At 38.5% G+C, this 23169-nt stretch overlaps 2 protein-coding genes across 4 annotated transcripts in view; both read left to right on the plus strand.

Moving 5' to 3' along the window:
• The window catches only part of CAPRIN1 (cell cycle associated protein 1), a 33941-nt gene extending 21009 nt beyond the window's left edge, over nt 1-12932 (plus strand). Inside the window, exons 9-19 of the mRNA XM_082410477.1 lie at nt 20-106; nt 1219-1374; nt 1465-1573; nt 3523-3584; nt 4066-4176; nt 4394-4543; nt 5476-5626; nt 9688-9882; nt 10351-10451; nt 10862-10925; nt 12468-12932. Of these exons, the coding sequence (XP_082266603.1) occupies nt 20-106; nt 1219-1374; nt 1465-1573; nt 3523-3584; nt 4066-4176; nt 4394-4543; nt 5476-5626; nt 9688-9882; nt 10351-10451; nt 10862-10925; nt 12468-12532 (1251 nt within the window). The 3' untranslated portion in view covers nt 12533-12932. The remainder of the gene's footprint in view (nt 1-19; nt 107-1218; nt 1375-1464; nt 1574-3522; nt 3585-4065; nt 4177-4393; nt 4544-5475; nt 5627-9687; nt 9883-10350; nt 10452-10861; nt 10926-12467) is intronic.
• A 5767-nt stretch (nt 12933-18699) lies between these two features.
• Nucleotides 18700-23169, plus strand: part of NAT10 (N-acetyltransferase 10) — a 38875-nt gene continuing 34405 nt past the window's right edge. Inside the window, exons 1-3 of one of the 3 annotated variants that reach the window (XM_082410425.1) lie at nt 18700-18936; nt 20980-21102; nt 21449-21540. In XM_082410425.1, coding sequence (XP_082266551.1) covers nt 20995-21102; nt 21449-21540 — 200 coding nt within the window. In that variant the 5' untranslated portion in view covers nt 18700-18936; nt 20980-20994. Of the gene's footprint in view, nt 18937-18993; nt 19107-20979; nt 21103-21448; nt 21541-23169 lie in introns of those variants that run through there. The other 2 variants (XM_082410426.1, XM_082410427.1) reach the window with 2 other exon arrangements.

Genomic DNA, 23169 nt, shown 5'->3' on the forward strand with positions numbered 1-23169 from the left:
CATTTACTTTGCTTTGCAGTATGTAAATAGACAATTTATGGCAGAAACACAGTTCAGCAGTGGTGAAAAGGAGCAGGTAGATGAGTGGACAGTTGAAACAGTTGAGGTAAGAGTTCTCTGTTACAAGGTTGATGTCTTTTGTCTTTAATTAGTAATTCTTATCTCTCCTAAGAACAAATTTAGATTGTTAAGTCTTTTGCATTCTTAGTACATTTATTAGAATAACAAACTCATTATGTAAGACTGTTCTGTTTAAAAGGTGATTTGTTTGTCTTTGTGGATATTTAATATAATCACTGCTTTGCTGATCCAATTACAAAAAAATATACAAATATCAATTTATAATTTATGGGGTTAATCTGTCTATTAAAGTACATGATTTGTCTGTTATCAGGTTGCTCTATAAAAATCTGGGCTCCCACATGGATAGCCTTCAGAAAGACTACCTTACAGGGGTATGTTGGAGTGTCATCTTAGACTTCTCCTTCACCCTAGTGCTGTTTGGTTACCAGGCTCTGTTAACTCAGTATTGCTTACAAAGGAAATAAGGTTGTGACTTGCCCAGGCTTAACAGATATGACTTGCCCAGGCTTAAAAGCCAGACAGAGGAATATAAATTTGATGTAATAAAAATTAGTGATATTTCTCAGCAGAGCAGGGAATTACTAAAAACAATAATCAGGAGAAATTATTAGAGCTAGAAAAATGACAGGTAGAGTGAGCTTTGGCTTTTGTAGCAGTTTTGATGAGGTGATAGAGCTTGATCCTATGGTATTGCCAGAGAGAATGAAATGATAGGAACTCAAAGCTTGATGATAATAATAGCTAACATTTCTTGAATGCTCATTATATATCAGATACTGAGATAGATATATATTTGATATAGATATTTAGGTTTGCTTAATATAGACGGTTTAACAGTTTAAGCAGAACACATGATTTTAGGAAGTTATCACAGGTAGTCTTTCTTGAAAGCAGTTTACAAGGTAAATCTGAAATGCTACATGGTGACCCTTTGGAATTGGGAACACTGTAGAAGTGATAGCATTGATCAGAATGTTAAATTTGGCATAATTTGGTCATGTTGAATACATTCAAGTCTGCTATTCTGTTTACAGTGTAGGTGGCATATGTAATTTGGGGACCAGTCATGATGATAATGAGTGGAGCTCTTGTCATTCTATCAACCTGGTCCCCTCTCCTTCTCTCCCACTTTAGGTGGTAAATTCACTCCAGCAGCAACCTCAGGCTGCATCTCCTTCAGTACCAGAGCCCCACTCTTTGACCCCAGTGGCTCAGGCAGATCCCCTCGTGAGAAGACAGCGAGTACAGGACCTTATGGCGCAAATGCAGGGGCCCTATAATTTCATACAGGTAGGTGCAGTTTAGTCAAACACTATGACAGAAGGGTAAAGTGTTTACATTATTTAACTTAATTCCATTATATTCTACCTAAACTTATAGGATTCAATGCTGGATTTTGAAAACCAGACCCTTGATCCTGCCATTGTATCTGCACAGCCTATGAATCCAGCACAGAACATGGACATACCCCAGCTGGTTTGCCCTCCAGGTTAGTAATGATACATGTTTATGTGAGAAATAAAGTATAGAGCCAATGCTTTCAGTTTTTGTAAAGTTTATGAAAATTAATTTTTTTCTTTTTAATGCTTAACTTTTAGATCTTGTATCTTTTATTTTAAAATATTTATTTATTTATTTATTTGTTTACTTTGGCTGCGCCGGGTCTTAGTTGTGGCACGCGGGATCTTCGCTGTGGCATGCGGGATCCTTTTTTTTTTTTTAGTTGTGGCATGCGGGCTTCTTAGTTGCGGCATGCGGACTCCCAGTTGCGGCATGTGTGCGGGATCCAGCTCCCCGACCAGGGACCGAACCTGGGCCCCCGCATTGGGAGCGTGGAGTCCTACCCACTGGACCACGAGGGAAGTCTCTATCTTTTAATTCGATGAGAAATGTTACTGTTTTTTCCTGTAATATGAATAATAACTGTAGTTCCATCGTTGGTGGTGGTGGATTTTTTTTTTTTTGGTAACTTTATTGGCGTACAGACATACAGAAAAGTACATGCAAATTTATAGCACAGTGAGATTTCACAAACTTGAACACGCCAGCACCCAAAAGTGGAACTTTACCAGTACCCCAGAAGCCTACTTGTGTTCCCTTTTAGTCAGTAGTTACCTCTCTCCTTGCCCCATTAGTAACAACTTCTGACTTGTAAAACTGTAGACCTGTTTTGCTTGTTTTTGTGTATAAATGAAATTTTGCTTGGCTATTTAAATTTCAAAATTAATCTAAGAATAAATCTAGTATTAACAGGTGTCTTTCTCTGAAGGATGATTGCAGCTTTTTAGGAGAATTTCTGAACATTTTATTACTTAAATAAAAAATGAGATGCACTAGTGGAGGAGTGGGTAAGGGAATGCTCAAGAGGAAAGTGGAAGAGATAGTAAGTTTCAAACTCTTACTAGTCTTACACCATTATTTGAAATAGCAGCATGCTAAATATGGTTGGTGCCTTTGTATCAGCTTAAGTGGAGCATCTCTTTAGGACTATTAGTAATTTTGAGTCTTGTTTTTTTCCTACAGCATGTCAGCATTAAGGGCATAAAAGTTGAACCATGTAAAGTAACACATTTAATGTTGTTAATCTTAAGTGTCATAAAAGGAGTTGCTGGTAATAGCATGTTTAATGAACACAGTCAATATGGTTAAGGTAGTTAGGATTTCTCTAAAGTAAAGGGAGCTCATATCTCTACCAAGAGTTAGAAAACAGATCAGTGTTCATTTTTTGAGCTCTGCCAGAGGAAGAAAATACATAGTTTTCTTAGCTGCGCCAGTCAACACATGCAGCACTGATGTAACCTGTAAAGCTGTTTAGATGTTCAGGTAAGGCTGAGTTCACTAGACTCTCCAGTGAAAACGGATGATTTCCAAATGGCTAACGAAAAATACTGTGTTTTTGATTTTCTGTCTAACGGTGATTTGGGAGAGTAGTGGAAGGGTGGTGAGGGTTGGCAATAATATGCACATTGAATTGAATATAGGCTTTTTAAAGGTATGTTTTTATTTTTTCTAGTGGAAACATTTGAAATTATATTGAAAGTTGATAATATTAAAATGTTACTGAATATTATCTAAAAGTTTTGAGTAAGAGTAATGCTACTTTATGGTTACTGCTTTAAAAGGCTCTTCGTGGGTAACATTAGCATTGATTCTTACCGTTCTGCTCTATACCTCTTCATTAGTACTGTCTTACTAACACTTTGCAAAACAAAGTGAAGGCCATTGTGACAGTTGACTTACAATGACTATCAATTAATCGAAAATGCTCACTTGAAAGCTAAAATCCTGCCTATACTTCCCCATTTATTTTCATGATTGCTAAAAAGTTTATATAGGATTTGGCTATAGAAAAATGACTTTAAAGAGCAAGTAAAGGTATTTAGACATCTCTGAAGAAATTTGATTTTGTATGACAGTATTTTTTGATCCATTTTGCAGTTCATTCTGAATCTAGACTTGCTCAACCTAATCAAGTTTCTGTACAACCAGAAGCTACACAGGTAAGAGTGATACGAATATTTTTGCAGGTTTTTGTTTTTAATCACTTCTTGGGTCTCTTTCTTAGTTAGCTTATGAAAACCAGGTAGGAATTTGATAAGTGTCTTAAGTCTGGCATGGGTAGCTATCAGCCTTTATTTCCACCTTTACATTTATTTTTCTTTTGATGAACTAAAAAAATTTTTTTGTTAATCCTTGTGTTTTATAATTATTATGAAGGAAGAAGGTTTTTAATGTTGAACTGAGAATTTGAGAAATATTTTAGATTTCATAATCTTTTAAAAATTTAGTGTAGATGTTATCTACGATTGTGGGGAGCTTCATAACTGGACTAGGGTTTATTTAACTTTGAGCTTTAATAATATATATATTTTTGCAGTTGTTAGGTTTTATAGTCTCTTTATCGTATCTATTTCTTAGCCCTGTATGTATTAAAGGTGGTTTATAACAGAATGAAGCTTTGATTTCTTTACTTCTTTGTAGGTTCCTTTGGTTTCATCCACAAGTGAGGGATATACAGCATCTCAACCCTTGTACCAGCCTTCTCATGCTACCGAGCAACGACCACAAAAGGAACCAATTGACCAGATTCAGGCAAGTTCTTTTACCAGGTCATGTAAACTTGATGAGGCAATTATACATGAATTGGGTGGAGGTAAATAACTGTTACTATAGTGTCTCTTCGTTTTGGCCCCAATGCATGCACTGTAGTATTTTTGTTTCATAAAATAGTTGAGCTTGTTAACATACGTATGGGTAGTAGACTTGGCTTAGTTTACCACTAAAGTGTGATTATTCACTTTGTGTTTAGGCAACAATCTCTTTAAATACAGACCAGACTACAGCATCATCATCCCTTCCTGCTGCTTCTCAGCCTCAGGTGTTCCAGGCTGGGACAAGCAAACCTTTACATAGCAGTGGAATCAATGTAAATGCAGCTCCATTCCAATCCATGCAAACGGTAAGCAAATTAATTCAACTAACATTAAGTGCCTGGTGTGTACTATCTTCATGCTAGAGTCTCAACAGAAAGTCTTTATTTAACTTTGTCTGCATCTACCCTAACTGTAGGGTATACTTAATTGAACACAAACTCTCATTTTTTTCTGTTCCCAGAGATAAATTTGAGTCTTAGGAGTTATGTGCCCACATCTTCTTGTTTTGTAGTTTCACCCTTTTGATTTGATTAACAAAATTTTAAACATGAAAAAAGTAGACTAGTATAACATCTATTATATATATAGATCATTACCTAGATTTAACAGCTGTTTACACTTTGCCATATTTGCTTAATATTTTATTTTACTGAAGTATATCTCAAAGTAAAGTAATGGACATTATGATACTTCACCCTGGTTCTTCAGTAAGCATCTCTAAATTGCAGAATTTCTAGAAAATAATGATAATGAAAATACTGTGATTGATGGGATACAGCCAAAACAGTGCTCACAGGAAAATTCAGAGTTAAATGCTTAAGATACAATTTTTGATTAAAATATCAATAAAAATAAAATAATTATTTAAATTAAAGTTCTTAGATTTAATTTCTGTAAGTGATATTTTATCAGGGGTTTGCATCTTTTAAAAAGATTTCTCATTTATAATAGCATTGCCAAGGCTTCTGATTATATGTCTTTTTCGATTTTTAATCCCCATTTATACTCTGCTTTAAGTGCTGTATGGTATATATGTATTTTCGACATTGAGGTGCATGAACTGAGGGTTGTGTGTGTGTGTGTGTGTGTATGAGAGAGAGAGAGAGAGATGTCTGAGACTTCTGTAATGGTCTTTCTTACGTTTCAGGTAAAACCAGAATTGAGATCTGCCATGTTAAAAGTAGGGAAATGATTAGCATAAAGGGAAGAACTAATCATTTACTTTATTTACTTATAGGTGTTCAATATGAATGCCCCAGTTCCTCCTGTTAATGAACCAGAAACTTTAAAACAGCAAAATCAGTACCAGACCAGTTATAACCAGAGCTTTTCCAGTCAGCCTCACCAAGTAGAACAAACAGAGCTTCAGCAAGAACAGCTTCAAACAGGTAGGAAAACCAGTGTCACCTCCTTGGCTACTTGCTTTGCAGTGCAGTTATTGACAGTGTTAGGAGAGTTTGGACTTTTGAGTGGCAGTGTCCAAGAGTTTTTGTTTTGGTAGTAGACCATATGAATTTTTCATTGTTGATCCTGAGTAAAATCAAGCCCATATTTGCTGTATGTGAATTATGTGCAGTTTTTGGAGGCTTTATGCCCATTTTCCCTTGGTTAGTGAGTTTTCATAATATCCTATCCTATTTCATTATGTGATTTTAGTGGAATTAAACTTGCTATTCAAATTGTGATCAACTTTGCTCTTAATTGCTAATTATTTGAAGCCTGCTGGCATGATACCTGGCAGCAAGTTGGTTATACAAAATTAAGCAGTAAAGGAGTTGGTGTGGCTGCATTTGGTGGACTAGGTTGAAACAAGGTCCTTGTTGGCAAGTAAGGTCATAATTTGGCCAGTTGTCATACCTGTCACAATAATAATGTGGATAGAGATATTTTAGATTTCTTATATTTGTAAGACATAAATAGCTTTTTAAGGTCTTTGGTTATTTAATTCTTAAGAGATTTAATTGGAATCCCACAACAAGCTAGCAAACCCTATTAAGAATCATAGGAGTTAATACTTTAATTTTACTGGACTGACTGATGTGAGTAACTGGACTGACTGATGTGAGTAACTATCTCTAATTGTCTAATTTCTTGACAGACCTGGGTCAACATTGATTTTTCTTATATATCACTGTAGTATTCAGCATCAGTAATCAGGGAGGTTGAATCAACCACAGTCTGACAGAAATTTGGCAGTTATGCTATCTGTGTTTTTGAATGATAAAACGGGACTTCTTGTTCTCAGGCTCCTTTAATTATTCATTGCCATGTACAGGCGTACCTTGAGGATATTGCAGGTTCGGTTCCAGACCACTGCAATAAAGCAAATATCTCAAAGTGAGTCACGCGGAATTTTTGGTTTCCTAGTGCATATAAAAATTCTGTTCACACTATACTATAGCCTATTAATAAGTGCGCAATAATAGCATTATGTCTAAAAAAACAGTGTACATGACTTAATTAAAAAATACTTTATTGCCAAAAAATGCTAACCATCTTCTGCGACCTCAATGAGTCATAGTAGTAACGTCAAAGATCGCTGATTACAGATCACCATAACAAATCTAGTAATGAAGCAGTTTGAAATATTGCAAGAAATACCAGAATGTGACCCAGAGACACGAAGTGAGCAAGTGCTGTTGGAAAAATGGTACTAATAAACTTGCTCTACACAAGGTTGCCACAAACCTTCAATTTGTAAAAACAAAACAAAACAAAACAAAAAAAACGCAGTATCTGTGAAGAGCAATGAAAGAGAAGCACACTAAAACAAGGCATGCCTGTATTCATAAGTTGGTTGTGGAGCGGATATATTTGGTGCCTTTAGACATTATGCTAACATGCTTGCTGTTTTACCTTTTTTTCAGATGGTGTAATGAAATTAAAAATTACTATATATGATTTGATTTGGTTAGTTTGGCCCTTTGTGCCAGTTGATTTCAAGCTATCTTGTTCTTATATTCTACTTGACATTACTAATTGACTATGAAGCACTGGACTAGATAACCTTTTGTTACCATTTCAAAATACACATTATTTATGAAACTTAACTTCATAACATTTACAGATATTTTCAGTAAAAAATCAAATCAGCCCGTATGCTTTGCTCAAACACCTCCACCCTACCACTCTGATCTAGGCAGCCATTAGCTCTTATCTGGAATATTGCAGTTGTCTCCCTTGACGCTTATTTTAGTCCAGTCTTTTCTCCACACAGTAGCCAGAGTGATTATTTTAAAATGTAAATCAGATGTCTCTCTCCTGTTCAGAACCTCCCAGTGACTGCCAATTACATTTAGAAAAGAAATCCAGTCTTTACCTTGGTTTATAAGATCCATGATCTGGCCCCTGCCTTGATTCTGTTGTATATCCTATATTTTCTTCCTTATGTGCCCATACCAGCCACAAACACAAATTCTCTCCTTTCTCAGGGCCTTTACACTTTCTTTTCTTTTTGCCTGAACCTTTTCTTCCACTGATGTTTGCATGGCTTGCTTCTTGACTTTTACGTCTATGCTCAGATATCACCTCACAGAGACCTCCCTCCATTGCCTTGTCCAAATGTAATGTGCTCACTTTGGTCTCTCATTTATCCTACTTGGTGTTTTCCTTAATCACTTATTACCTGATAGTATAGATGTTTTTACTTGTATGTATATTTTATTTACTTATTATTTCCCATTATTAAAACTTCATTATGGGCAAAGATTATGTGTTGGCAGCTAACTCATCCCTTGTGTCTAGGACCAGGCCTGGCAGGTTGAGGGCATTCTGATATTTGTTGAACAAGGCAGTGTATCCCATCATTCCAGAAGTTTTGTTTTAATCTGAATTAGTATCTAGTCAGGAACAACATGAAAAAAGGATCTGGCAAGGATCTTTGGCTATTTTTTATGGACTAGTGTTTATGCTTTACACGCACTCAAATAGGAATTCTGGTATTTTTAAATAAAGATCACCCTTTAATTGTTCTACTTTGAGTTTCTTGCAGTGAGATGTGACCAAAAAGCATAATAAAATTCTTATTGATAAAAAGTGAGTCGAAAATTCAGTTCTTCTACTTTTTACTTGCATATGAATGAATCTTTTTATTTTTATTTTAAAAAAATTTTTATTATTTTTTGGCCATGGCACATGGCATGTGGGATCTTAGTTCCCCCACCAGGGATTGAATCCGTGCCCCCTGCAGTGAAAAGTGCGGAGTCCTAACCACTGGACCACCAGGGAGTTCCCTGAATGAATCTTTTTAGATAGAAAATGTTACTGGTACTTGTGATATCTGCTTATAAATTTAAATTTTGGGAATATAGTAAAAGGTAATTTATGTAGAAAGAGCACACTGTGAATAGTGTATCTGGTCCATTACGTAGTTCAAAAAGGAGCCATGACCCCTTCTGTTCCTAGGCATTCTCTAGCTTTTTCATTGCAAAATATCATTCTAAGAACTAATAAATGTGGGTTTCTTGAGGTTATAAAATAGCTCAGCTAAATATTTTCAAGACTCACATCACCTTTTCTCTCTGCCCAAACACGGGAGATCTGGGCTGACTAGAGGCTGCTGACTGTTTTTGTTCCTGGGGTGTGGGCCTTCCTTTGGTCTGTACCTTCCTCACCTCCCAAAGATACTGTTAGCACTGTTTTTTCTTCCCTGTAAATTATGAACATTGGGGTAATACCTGAAATGTACCTTGGTATTTCATTTTTGAAGGTTTCTAGATTTTAGACTTCTCCCCATTGTGGAAGGAGGAGGGGTATAAGATAGTGTGGACCTTCTAGAAGCTTCCCTTCACTCCAGGGGGTTGAGTGCCAGTGTGAGTACCATTTAACTCTCTTCTAAATTGGCTGCGCTTTAAAAGTACTTGAAATGTACTCAAGTATTAGGGCGGGGTGTAAGTTGAAGGCCTCTGCTGATTTATCTTTGTAATTGAGTATTCTAGCATATAGCTGCTTAGCTATGGGAGAGTATGTTTTTGTATGTTTTAATAAGTATCAAGGAAAATTTAAAAGAATAAGAAAACTACCAGTAGGAGCTTTATAATGAAATAATTAAATGGTACAAGATGGTAAGTGTTTCAGTACGTAAGATCTTTTGACTGTTGCGGGTCTCTTGTGCTATAAGCAGATGCCTCTCAGAAGATGTTTAATAATATAGCCTTTCAAGTCATTTGGAAGGATAGAATCGTGTGCTCTCACACAATGTGCGCTTTCAAAGGTTTGGAATTTGTTGGAGAATTTTATTGCCTTTAGTGTAATACAGGAGAAAGACAGGGACTTCATTAATGTGTAGTTTTCCCTATTAATATGAAAATTTAAAGACAGAATTAAACTTTGAGGAAACTGTGTAAGACATTTCTTAAACCAGAAAGCATGTAGGAAATCAGACAAATTGTAATGAGCTGTGTGTGTGTGTGTATATACATATGTATGTATGTATGTTTTTCTTTTATAGTGGTTGGCACTTACCATGGTTCCCAGGACCAGACCCATCAAGTGACTGGTAACCACCAGCAGCCTCCCCAGCAGAACACTGGATTTCCACGTAGCAGTCAGCCCTATTACAACAGTCGTGGTGTGTCTCGTGGAGGCTCCCGTGGTGCTAGAGGCTTGATGAATGGATACAGGGGACCTGCTAATGGATTCAGAGGTAAAAACAAAAACAAAAAGACCCCAGAAAGCAAGTTCATGTTCTTTTCTGACTTGCATAATATATAGAAATATGTCATATGATTTTTAGGAAAAATATGTATCTCTCTGCATTAGCTTCTTATGTACAACATAAACATTTTTAGTATGTGTTGATACCGTCATTTAAATTGGCAAAATTGGGACTGCGTTTTTTTGTATGTATTAAACCCATGTCTACCACTGTCCTGTAGGGGATATTGCTTTCTATAAATTGTCAGACCTTATGGAGATTCTTTGTTATTTTTTTGTGTGTATGTGCATGGATGGGTGAAAATTTCATCTTCTAAGGCAGTTAATGTATAAGAAATTAGTTTGAATAACTAGCATAGCTTACAATTTTTCAGTTTTTCCCTTGGTCAGTAATGAGAAAGTAAAAATTCCCTTTGAAGATAAGAAAGTTGTTTTTTATTCTTGTCCTAAATTTTAGGAGGATATGATGGTTACCGCGCTTCATTCTCTAACACTCCAAACAGTGGATATACACAGTCTCAGTTCAGTGCTCCCCGGGACTACTCTGGCTATCAGCGGGTAGGTAAAATTGTTATAAAATACAAACCTGACCTAAATACCCCGATGAAAGGGACTAATGTAGTTGCTTGATGCACTTGAGCAGCTAAGTAATTTGGGGCTAATTTTGTACCTTGTACAAGATACTTCCTTGTGGAGAACGTGATGACTTTTGCTTTTCTTAGCACTCAATATAGGTATTCATTTAATAGAGGCTGGTAAAAACAGTGATTTTTAAGAGCTGAGAAATATATCTCATTGATCTTGAGAATAGAAGTACGATTAAAGAATAACTTGTAGTAATGCTATATTTAAATGTCTAAAAGAATAAGAATTCTGTATTCTATAAGTGTTAGACTGTAAGAATAGAGATAGATGGGTAAGCATTAGAAAATTGCCTTTTCTTCAGTACTAACTAGCTTGTCTTTTAGGATGGATATCAGCAGAATTTCAAGCGAGGCTCTGGGCAGAGTGGACCACGGGGAGCCCCACGAGGTAATATTTTGTGGTGGTGATCCTAGCTCCTAAGTGGAGCTTCTGTTCTGGCCTTGGAAGAGCTGTTCATAGTCTGCATGTAGGTTACATGTTAGGAATACATTTATCATTTCCAGACTTGTTGCTAGGGATTAAATGAAATGCTCTGTTTCTAAAACTTATCTTGAACCCAAATTTAATTTTTTGAATGACTTTCCCTGTTACTATATAAACTGTCTTGAAAACTAGAACATTTCTCCTCCTCAGAAAAAGTGTTTTTCCAACTGCAAATTATTTTTCAGGTCCTAAAACCTGCTAAATGTTTTTAGGAAGTACTTACCAAAACATTTTTGTAAGACATTTTTGGAATGAGATTAAACATTTATATAAATTTATTATTCCTCTTTCATTTTTGAAACATGCATATTATATTTTAGGGCCAGAAACCCTTTAATGGCCGGATAAGCCATAGTTACATTTAGAGAACCATTTAGAAGTAATAGAACTAATTGAAATTTCAATGCCTTTTGGACCATTATTAGTGATATAAATGTCAAATTATTTCTGACTTTGAAACAAAACCTCCAAAATCCTAACTAACAGAACTATACTTAAAAATTATAGGTTTTAAGAGTTTTTGGTTTTTGTCTATTACCATAGGAAAACTACTTACTATTTGGGTAGGAAGTCAATCTAACAATGAGAGGTATCGTTTCATATGATCTGAAGTTCTAAATGGTTCTCTGATTGGAGGGAAGTAAAATTGAATAGATTTCCTCTAGATATTGGCCATAACATGTATAAAATGTATGTTAAGGAGGAATTACAAAGTACTTTGATTTCAATGCTAGTAGCAACTGGCCAGCAAAAAAGGTGCATTTTTTTTTTTTAAATTATGGATCACTTGAGAATTACTGACTTGAAGTATCAAAGGATATTTGCATGTGAATGTGGGTTATGTTCTTCTTTCTCACCTTGTAGCATATTCTATGAAAGTTGAGTTGACTGGTAGCTAAAAATCTGTTTTAACAGCATGTAAAAAGTTATTTTATCTGTTACAAGTCATTATACAATTTTGAATGTTATGTAGTTTCTTTTTAACAGTTTAGGTAATAAGGTCTGTTTTTCATTCTGGTGCTTTTATTAATTTTGATAGTATGATGTTACTTACTTACTGAAATGTAAGCTAGAGTGTACACTAGAATGTAAGCTCCATGAGAGCAGGTACCTTGTCTGTCTTCACTGCTGTATCTATTTCCAACGCCTGATGACAGTGCCTGGCACATAGTAGGCACTCAATAAATACTTGTTGAATGAATGAATGAATGAGTACTGGTGGAATACTCCATTAGCTCTACTCTTCTTTTAGCTAGAGAACATGAGCAAATTTACGCATGACAACTTCCAGGACAGGTGAAACTTGAACACTGAAGAATTGACCTCTTAAACCTAATAATGTGGTGACAAGCTGCCCACATGCTTCTTGACTTCAGATGAAAATCTGCTTGAAGGCAAAATAAATAATATTTGAAAGAAAAACCAAATGCCATTTTTGTCTTCTAGGTCGTGGAGGGCCCCCAAGACCCAACAGAGGGATGCCGCAAATGAACACTCAGCAAGTGAATTAATCTGATTCACAGGATTATGTTTAATCGCCAAAAACACACTGGCCAGTGTACCATAATATGTTACCAGAAGAGTTATTATCTATTTGTTCTCCCTTTCAGGAAACTTATTGTAAAGGGACTGTTTTCATCCCATAAAGACAGGACTACAGTTGTCAGCTTTATATTACCTGGATATGGAAGGAAACTATTTTTACTCTGCATGTTCTGTCCTAAACGTCATCTTGAGTCTTGCACATGATACTCAGATTCCTCACCCTTGCTTAGGAGTAAAAACATCATATACTTTAACGGGGTGGTATCTCCATAGTTATTTTAAGTGGCTTGGAAAAAGCAAGATTGACTTGACTTTGGATAAAATCTACAAATCAGCCCTATTATTCAGTGGTAATTGACAAAACTATTTTCCTTGAAAGGAAGATGGAAGGAGTGGAGTGTGGTTTGGCATAACAACTGCATTTCACAGCTTTTCCAGTTAAATTGGAGCACTGAACATTTAGATGCATACCAAATTATGCATGGGTCCTTAATCACACATATAAGGCTGGCTACCAGCCTTAGGGTTTGACACAGCACTGTTCATTCTCTGGCCAGACGACTGTGGTTAAAAACACATGTAAATTGCTTTTTAACAGCTGATACTGTATAAGACAAAGCCAAAATGCAAAATTAGGCTTTGATTGGCACTTTTTGAAAAATATGCAACAAATAAGGGATATAATCTGGATGGCCGCTTCTGTACTTAATGTGAAATATTTAGATACCTTTCTGAACACTTAACAGTTTCTTTGACAATGACTTTTGTAAGGATTGGTACTATATATCAGTCCTTATGATGTACATTGTCTGTCACTAATCCTTGGATCTTGCTGTATTGTCACCTAAATTGGTACAGGTACTGATGAAAATCTCTAATGGATAATCATAACAACCTTGGTCACATGTTTTTCCTGCAGCCTGAAAGTTTTTAAAAGAAAAAGATATCAAATGCCTGCTGCTACCACCCTTTTAAATTGCTATCTTTTGAAAAGCACCAGTATGTGTTTTAGATTGATTTCCCTATTTTAGGGAAATGACAGTCAGTAGTCTCAGCTCTGATGGTATAAGCAAACAAATAAAACATGTTTGTAAAAGTTGTATCTTGAAACACTGGTGTTCAACAGCTAGCAGCTTATGTGGTTCACCCCATGCAGTTAGTGTTCCAAATTTTATGGTTATCTCCAGCAGCTATTTCTATAGTACTTGCACTTATCTTTTGTCTAACCCTAATTGAATTATCCATTTCTCATGGAGGTATTTGTATTCAAAGTGGTGATTCCTTCCCATAGATGTATAGGGAGAGTCCCAAGTTTGATGAAGAGGACAGTTTAGTAATTTATGTACTATGTTGAAATTTGTGCTAGCAGTTGGAGCACTAGTTCTGTGTGCCTATGAACTTAATGCTGCTTGTTGTATCCCACTTGGACTTCATGGAGAATTAATCCCACCTATTAAGCAAAGGCTACTAAGTTAATGGTATTTTCTGTGCAGAAATTGAATTTAGTTTTCAGCCTTTAGCCAAGGAATTTTTCCAGTAGGTGCTCAGCTACTTTTAAAAAAAGAAAAACAAAAAACCCCACAAAACCATTCTCAAACGTTCATCATTAGACAACTGGAGTTTTTGCTGGTTTTGTAACCTACTAAAATGGTTAGGCTATTGAACATTCCACATTCAGAAGATTTGTAGGGTGGTGGGGAAGCGGGGGGGAATCTTCAATGTTTATTTTAAAATAAAAGAAGTTCTTTTCTCATGTGTGGTTGTGGTACATCATATTGGAAGGGTTATCTGTTTACTTTTACAAATAAGTATTTCTTCTGCTAGCACCTCCCCTTGTGTGCTTTAAATGACATCTGCCTGGGATGTACCACAACCATATGTTTGCTGTATTTTAGGGGGATAGACAAAATATTCGTGATTTACTGGGTAATCCCTATAGATGATGTATGCTTACAATCCTTCTATATATAAAACTAAATTTGCTATCTGTGTAGAAAATAATTTCATGAAATTTAAAATCAAAATTGAAGTAAGCAAGTTATTTATACAGTGATCTCTATGAATCAGTTCAGAGATGGGATGGAGGAGAAATGCTTTCTAGGTTTCAAACGTCTATGCATTAGTGCAGATGCTGTGAATATGTAAAGGTGTTAGTAGTTTGATTATTTCTATGTATGTTTTTAAAAGAATCGTTTGTTCCTTTTGAGATACTATGCTTTTTTTTCTTTTTTTTTGGCATTCTACCATTGTAGTCTAAAGCTTTTATGCCTCAATTCAGACTATATTTTTTAAAGCAGTGCCTCATTATGGGGCAGAGAACTTTTTAAAAAGTCCCATTAAGATCTGAGTCTTGGTACTAGGTGTTCTGTATAATATGTGAATACTTGTCCTACCTGCAGAAGGCCTTGTTTGGGCAAATGCATATTCTAGCAGAGTTGAAAGAAAATGATTGTCACACGTGGCACTGTAGCTTCTTGGTATAGCAAGACTCCATATATAAAGTACTTTCAAGTAAATGCACAGTATCAGTCATCTCATGTGGACAATGAGACTTCTATTTTAAAGCTTTAAGGTAGAGTGTCATTGATTACCTTCGTTAGGGCATTTTTTTTTCAATATCCTAATATCCCTAAAGAATATGAAAGTTTTTCTGATCATCGTATCTTGATATTAAAACGAAATCCGTTAAATATTTTTAATCAGTTAGCTTCTGCAGTTCTTTTTGTCTCCTATGTATATGACTCTGTTATGTGGGAGACTTCACTTAGAGACATGAGAATGTGTGTTTATTCTCAGAAGGCTAATGAACTGAGATGCTCTGTTGACAAGCAGTTCATAAAATGTAGAAGGTAGTTGAGTAGTCAGCCTCCTAAGTGTCTTAGGAAATTTGTATTGTTCATTATATTTTCAGTAATATATCTTATTAGGGGAAATGGGATACAGGTAAGCACAGAGTTAAAACCCTTCATTTCATCTTTAAGCTTCTGAATCCCCATCCCACTTGAGTTCTTATTAAGAACTCTGAAGTTTTACTGACTATAAGTTATACCAAAAGAATCAGTATTGCCCTTGAGCTTATCCCTTCTAAAGAGTTAATGGGGAGGGAGACCCCTCAGGAATATGAAAGTAATTTGTTAAGCCTCATCTCTATACCCTTTCCCATTTTGAATTCTACAAAACTACTGGTAAAGACTAGTGAATGTTTTAAATTACATTAGATTAAATTATATTAAAACCTGATACCTTATTGTCCTTGAGTGAAGTTTGCTTTAGTTGTTTATACCGTCAAGCAAAGCTCTAAGTGAAGTGCTACTTGTGAGAGGAGAGGAAGAAATTTAAATCTCTGGTAGCCTTGCCTTACTTGTTAGACTACTACATTCTTCTCAATTGGGATTTCAGTACCTTACTTTAACAGCTGTTCTGAAGCCTAATCCAGTCCCATGCAGAAGACTGGCTCCTTAAGTTTGTAAGTAGTGAAAGACCACCTGATTTAGTAAAGATGATTTTTAGTGTTGTGTTCTTAACTTGTAATACTGGTTTTCTTTAAGTACGGTGTTTTTATTAGGGAGCCACTGTATTAAGTCAGTAAACTAACGCTTCATTCAGCAAATTTGGGTACTCTTTGCCAGGCCACCATTCCAAGCACTAAGCATTCAGTGGTGACAAAATCACTGTGGTTCCTGCTTTCATTGAACAGTCTAATCAAAGATACTGACGTGATGACACTGAAGTATAGCAAAAGCCATGATGGAGCAACATGGTTGATGATAGATATTAAGGCCATGATAGGATATGACCCAGTTAAAATGATCAGGGAAGACTTTTGAGAGGAATAATTAAGACTTGAAGGATGAGCAGTAAACTAGTAAAGAAGGGGAGAGAACTGCGTGTCCCAAGTCCAGTCTCCAGTGACTGAGAAAGGCTCTCTGGCTCAAGTGAAAAGACTACAGATTTAGTAGAGCTAGAAAGAGGCTGAAGCAACAGTAAGGGCTACTAAGAATAGCTTTGTAAGTTCTATTCCATGTTAAGTTTTATCTCTAACAGTTGGAAACAAGATTTCTAAGCTGTGTGTATAGGGGGTGGGGTTGGGGGGGGAGGATGGTGGGTCACCTAATAAAATTGCCATTTAAGAACACTCAGTGCATGGAATTCCACTGTGGTCCAGTGGTTAGGACTCTGCGCTTTCACTGCTGTGGGCCCGGGTTCAGTCCCTGGTTGGGGAACTAAGATCTTGCAAGCCCCGTGGAGCAGCAAAAACAAAGCAACAAGACAAAACAAAACCCCCAAAACAGTGCAGTGTTGAGAACAAAATATATGGTGCAAGAGATGGCTATTGGAGTAGCCCATGTAAGAAACGATTACAACATAAAGTGGAGGGTGGTAGTAAATGGGATTCTACATATTTCCTATCTAACTGGCCACTGCTCAGTATCCTTTGCTGAGTTCTCAGGCCTTGGTTGCAGACTTCATCCCTAGCTAACATTCTTCCCTAGGTGATCTTATCCAATCCCACGACTTTGACTACAATCAGCATTTTAGTCACTCATAAGTATTTCTAGGTCCCAAACTCCCCAAAACAAACTCCTACTTAATATCTTGCTTTAAATGTCATGAGTATTGGAAATTGATTTCTTGATGAACCTACATCCAGTTGCTCATATTTTTGATTTCCTTTCATACTTTGTATCTATAGTACTTCAGCAAATCTACATGTGGTTCTACCTTGAAAATATATCCTGAGTCAACTAGCACTTGTGACCACCACATCAGAACAGGTAGCTACAGTGGCTTATAACGGTTCTCTGTGTTTCTACTCTTGCTCGCCTGTAGTATAGTTTTTTGCATAGCAGCCAGATTGAGCCTTTTAAGAGGGCAAATCAGATTTTGTCACTTCCCTGTTACGCAGACCCCAGTGGTTTCCCATCACACGTAGAATTCAAATCTGTGGCCCACATGCCCTTCAATTATCTGGTCTAGTTTCCTACCATTTTTCCCTTTGCTCACTGTACTCTGGCCGCACTGGCTGCTTTGCTGAGACTTTTACCATCTTGGAGTCTTCATGTGTTACACTTAACGCATGGGAAAGCTTTTCACTCCACTGTTCTTAAGGCTCATTCTTCCTAAATTCAGGTCTTAACTCCAAGTCACCACTTCAGAGTCCTTCCAAGTCCACGTCTAAAGCAGTGCCTTATTTTTTACTCACTGGATACTTTTTTCTTAACACTTTTTTTACCTAGACTGTAAGTTTCACAGGAGATAGGACTGTTTTGGTCACTTTATCTCTTGTGTCTAGCATATTGACATGTTTGTTGAGGGAATTATAAAAAAATAACGATGGGTGGTGCTGCTGATTACATTAGATTTGGAGGTAGAGAATTACATTCTGCTTTGAGGAAGGAGTTTAAGGAAGAAAGACAAATGAATTCGGCTTCAACTTTCTGATTGAGGCATCGAGAAATGTTAAGCAGTTGGATTTGTTAAATTCAACGATCTGGCCCAAAAAACCGTAACTACATAGGTGGCTCTTCAACCGCTTGACCGAGTTCGTCCGAGACTGGGGTGGGGGAGAGGAAGTAACTAAACGAAAGCAGAGCCCCAAAGCTGGTTTTCAGAAGAACGCCAGCATTTGACAGCCAGATACAGGCCTGAAGGGAGCCTGCCAAAGTACAGGAGCAGCAATAGTGGGTAGAAAATCTACGGAATGCCAGAGAGGTCTACAAGGTCATTACTGAGGATGGGGAGGGTCAAGTGAGCTGAATGAGACAGGTCTGCTGATCGAGTTTCCCCATCTTATCACATTAAAATAGTTATTTTAAGTAAGAGGAGTGTCAAAATTACGCAAGATCCCCGGAGCCAGTCATCTCGCATAACCAGGCTAACACTGAAAACCCCAGACCACTTACCGTGTGCTGCCCCGGACCTGTCTGGGCACCCGAGCTAGCCCCAGCGCACTGACAGGCCCTGCGGGTGCGGGCATCTGCCTATTCTGCCCTCCGTAGTCACGGTCTCTTAATTTTGATACGAAGAGGCAACTTAGAACGGGTACCACAGCTACGGCGGGCAGAGACTAAACCGCGCAGCCGCAGTTGCTACAGCTCCGCCTCGCGGGCCCATGACGTCATCACGCAGGGACAGGGGTGAAATAGGTCCCCTCTCACTCGCCGTCGCCGCTCCGTTAGTTCGCCAGCGCACGCACCGTCTACCAGCGCCTGAGCTGGACGCGCGTCGCCGAGGGAGGCGAATTGTGAGAGTCGGCGACCAGGCATCCGCTAGGGGCAGCCCGTTGCGCCCGCTTCTCCCGCAGAAGTTCGGTGCCCCCCACGTGCTTCCGCTTCGCTGCTGGCTGGAGTCCGCCCGGCTCGGGGCGCAGGTACCCATCACGGGATGGCTGGGGATGGGTGCCGAGGTCGGTGTCTGTGTCCTTCTTGGGCCCGGAGGAGACTGGCTCCAGGACGAAAGCTCTGCATCCGTGCTGATGCCCGGCCCATGCCGACTGCCGCCCCACCCGGGCGCTCCTAGATAACAGGACCCTCTTCCCCAGTAGGCGGCCACTCTCGGGAGTGCTTCTCGAGAGCTCTTGGCGGGTTGCGTGGCTTGATCTCCATCCTCTAGGGGCTCTGGGGGTGGGGTGGGGTGAGTGGGTGGGTGACAACACGTTTGCTTTCCGCGGAGCTTGCCCACATTTCCTGATTGCAGCACCTGGCACTGAACTGAGGCAGTCTAATTTCATCTAGATCCTCCCACGCTCTTAGCTACTTCACTCTGCTCATTCGTTTATACTCCGTATTCAGCAGGCACATTCAGGACTTTGCTTTGTTTGCCAGTGCACCTGGAATGGTGCCTGGCACATAGATGCTATGTATATTTGTTAGACTAATAGATGAATGAAAAATAATCATCTTTCTCTTCCTTCAAGGCCCTCCTCATCCATTAAGCCTTCCATGGCAACTCCAGCCCACAGTAATCTCAGACTTTCATCAGACCACTGTAGCAATTAGTTTTACATCTAATTTATCTGTCTTTAAACAGATTATCCCTCATTTCTTTCTCTTAAATATTTTCTTTAAGGAAAATGAAAGCTCCTCGAAGTCAAGGCTTTATCTGGTACTACTTCTGGGGCTCCCACAGTAACTAGAACAAAAAGCAATAATTAGTTGTTGATTGGTTGTGGGGTCTTTGTGTGGCCCGCAACTCAGCTGACAAGCTGGTCAGGTTGGTGAACTGGAAAGGGTTCAGGCTTTGGAATCAAGGGAGGCCTGAATGTGAATCCTGTCTCCGTCACTTTTCTTCCTTGGGGTACTTGAGTATTTATACTTGGTCCTTTCTTTATAAAGTAGGAGCCATTGATTATGACATAGTGTTTTTTTTTTTTTAAACATCTTTATTGGAGTATAATTGCTTTACAATGTTGTGTTAGTTTCTGCTTTATAACAAAGTGAATCAATCAGTTATACATGTACATATGTTCCCATGATGACATAGTGTTTTACAGTTAAGATCGAACTGCTAAAATCCATGTTTGGATTGAGAGGTTAGAAAGACAATTAAGGCAGGGTTAAGGTTCAGTTAATGAGCTTTAGGTGTAGAATGCAGCAAGCACTGAAGTTTCTAAGTAACACGTTATTTTTACTTTTACATTGTAGAAGCATAATTGATATTTTTGATGTTTCTTTCGTGTATTTATTATAATGATACAATGTTCTATCATACGTAATCATAATAACTTTTGAAATCTCTCTGTACAGGCTTCAGTATAGTTTTCCCTCCTTTGAGGAAACAGATGGCCACATTCCATCATAGTAATAGTCAATTGATTACTGACTTTGTTAGTAATATATGTGAATTAAAAAAAAACAACACAAAACTCCAAAAAGACAAAAGAACAAAATAAGAATCATCTGTTATCTCACCATCCATAAATAACTACTTTACATTTTGGTGTTTTCTTCCAATCTTTTTTTTTCTATATACATATTATGTACATGCATATCCTGCCATGTTAGCCTCTAATAAGCATCTGTATCCATATCCTTAGATAATATTTGAAAATGATTTTGAACAAATTTTTTTGAAAACCGCTTTATTTTCCCATAGATATATCATACATTTTAATCATTCTTTTTTTGAACATTGTTTCCGATTTTTGAAAAACTCCTCTATAAGGGTGTGAATTACAGCTTCCCTGTTGACTTCCCATGCCAAGGGAACATTTTCTTCACCTTTCCAGCCTAAGTTTCATAATTTAAAAAATGAGGCTGATGTCTTCCCTAGGGAGCTGTTTGAGGGTTCAATAAGATGATACTTATAAATGTGCCTAGCTCAGCCCCCCAGCCCCACAGGAGGCAGCCAGCTAATGTTCCTCACCCAGAACCTGGATGTTCATGTCCAGTTGTGTCCTTTCCTTCTGTTTCAGTGATAGTTTTTCACCATGCATCGGAAGAAAGTGGATAACCGAATCCGGATTCTCATTGAGAATGGGGTAGCTGAGCGGCAGAGGTCTCTCTTTGTTGTGGTCGGAGATCGAGGAAAGGATCAGGTAAGGCCTGGTAAATGCTTCCTGACTTACTTTGTATCCTGTCCCAAAGAGTCAGCATGTTACAGACACTCTGGGGTTTCACACATAATGACTGGTTTTCTTTAAGTGAAATGCCTAGTGGGATCATTCCTTCACTTATTGGAAGTGATAAATACTCAATATTTAGAATTATTAACAGACAGGTTAACAGCTTTTGATATGTGGGGTGGTGGACTGAGCACAAGGGTAAGTGTATGTGAGCTGGCTTCTAGTCCCCGCCTGGGCACTGCTGGCCTTGTGGTCTCGGGCCTGGCTGTCCCGGAGATCTCTTTTGGTCCTGAGATGCTATGGCTTTTTTCTTTGGCAGGTGGTCATACTCCATCACATGTTGTCCAGAGCAACTGTGAAGGCTCGGCCTTCTGTGCTGTGGTGTTATAAGAAAGAGCTGGGGTTTAGCAGGTAAGCCGTGCCCTTTGAGCGTCCCATCCCACTTCCCATCCCTGCTCGTTAGTTAAATGTTAGGAAATGATTCTTTGGCATGGTTTTTCAGGGATTCTTAGTGAAGGTGCTATCTCTGAGGACACTCCCAGCAGAGAAAAATAATAGAGCTGATGCCCTTTCTTCATTCCTGACAATACATTTCAGATCCTTTTCATGCTCTTTTAAGTCCCCAGCCCAATTCCTTGCTTTCTGCACACGAGTTTTCTTCTTAGTTTTCTCAGCTGATCAAGCCCCTCTAATAACGCAGTTTCCTTCAGTTGCTCTTGGAAGTTACCAACGACCTGATGCCTAATGCAACAACTTTTCCCCCTCTTTCTCCTTTTTTTTAGAGCTCTTCCTCTAGTAGTCCACTGCTGTTTTTGACAATTGGCTGTTCTTATTTTTTGAAGTTGTGGACTTAAGACTTCTTATATAGTAAAGAGCAGACCTCCAACACAAACGCACTTAGGCACAAGGGGAATTTACTGAAGTACAGTTGACTCTGAAACAATGTGGATTAGAACTGCAGGGCTCCACTTATACCCGAATGTTTTTCAGTAGTAAATACTACAGTACTACGTGGTCCGTGGTTGGTTGAATCCTCTGATGTGGAGGAGTGCGGTTACGGAGGGGCCAACTCTTAAGTTAGACTCAGGTTAACCCCCAGGTTTTTCAAGGGTCAGCAGTATACGGGCTACCTCCTGAAGCCTATGGGGATGAGATTTCAGCTCTTCCGCGGGGGTGGTATAGAGCCGCAGTGCTTACGCTCCAGTCCTTGCTCAGTCTCTCATCTCTGCGTGTCTGCTCTGTTCTTTTCCCACTTCAGGGCAGCTTTCTGCCTTCTATGGTGCCCATCGCAGAAACACCACTTGAGTTTTACGTGGTTTGGGTCCAACGACACAGAAATCAGTCTTCCTCCCAAATTCTTTTGGAAAGACATCCACCCCTGGGCCAGAGGAGGTGGGGTGGGTCACCTAGTAGGAACCTGGCAGTTCTGCCTACGACTGTGTGTGTGGAGGAGTTTGGGGTGTGGGGTGCTGTTCCTTGGCAGATAAACCATTATAAGGTCACCTCGGAAATGCTCTCCTTTCTTTGCTACTGTGACACTCAGACCACCTTCCTGAGCTCTTCTCTCTCCCCGAGCTCATCTCCTTCCCTAAACCCAGCTCACCTGTGTGGTTCTGTCCTTGGGCTTCTTCTCCCTCCTTTATCCCTCAATATATGTGTCTCTGGGGTAGACTCTGCTGTGGGGAAACCCCCTGCGAAATTGGGCAGTTTACAGTGTTTTGGGCAGATTTGCCTTTCAAACTTAACCCACCTGCTTTCACTTTTAAAAATCTCTTCTGTGCCTCTTACAGCTCTCCTACCCCTGTCTTGAGCATTAGGTTAAGGCTGATGCTGTCATGGACTGAGGAAGTGGGGCCCCAGGGGGAAGGCCTTGGCTCTACTATTCGGTTAGAGAACTATGATAAAATTTTGGTTTGCTGTAACCCTTGATTCTGGAGTTTTCTCGTTCTCTCCTTTCTCTAAAAGAAAGAGTTGACAGTTAGGTATTCAGAGTTTTTTAAGACAAAAGAAAAGTTCAGGGATTTCTGGGAGATGTCCAGA

Source organism: Balaenoptera physalus (assembly GCF_965194825.1).
Source record: "Balaenoptera physalus genome assembly, chromosome: 10".
NCBI lineage: Eukaryota > Metazoa > Chordata > Mammalia > Artiodactyla > Balaenopteridae > Balaenoptera > Balaenoptera physalus.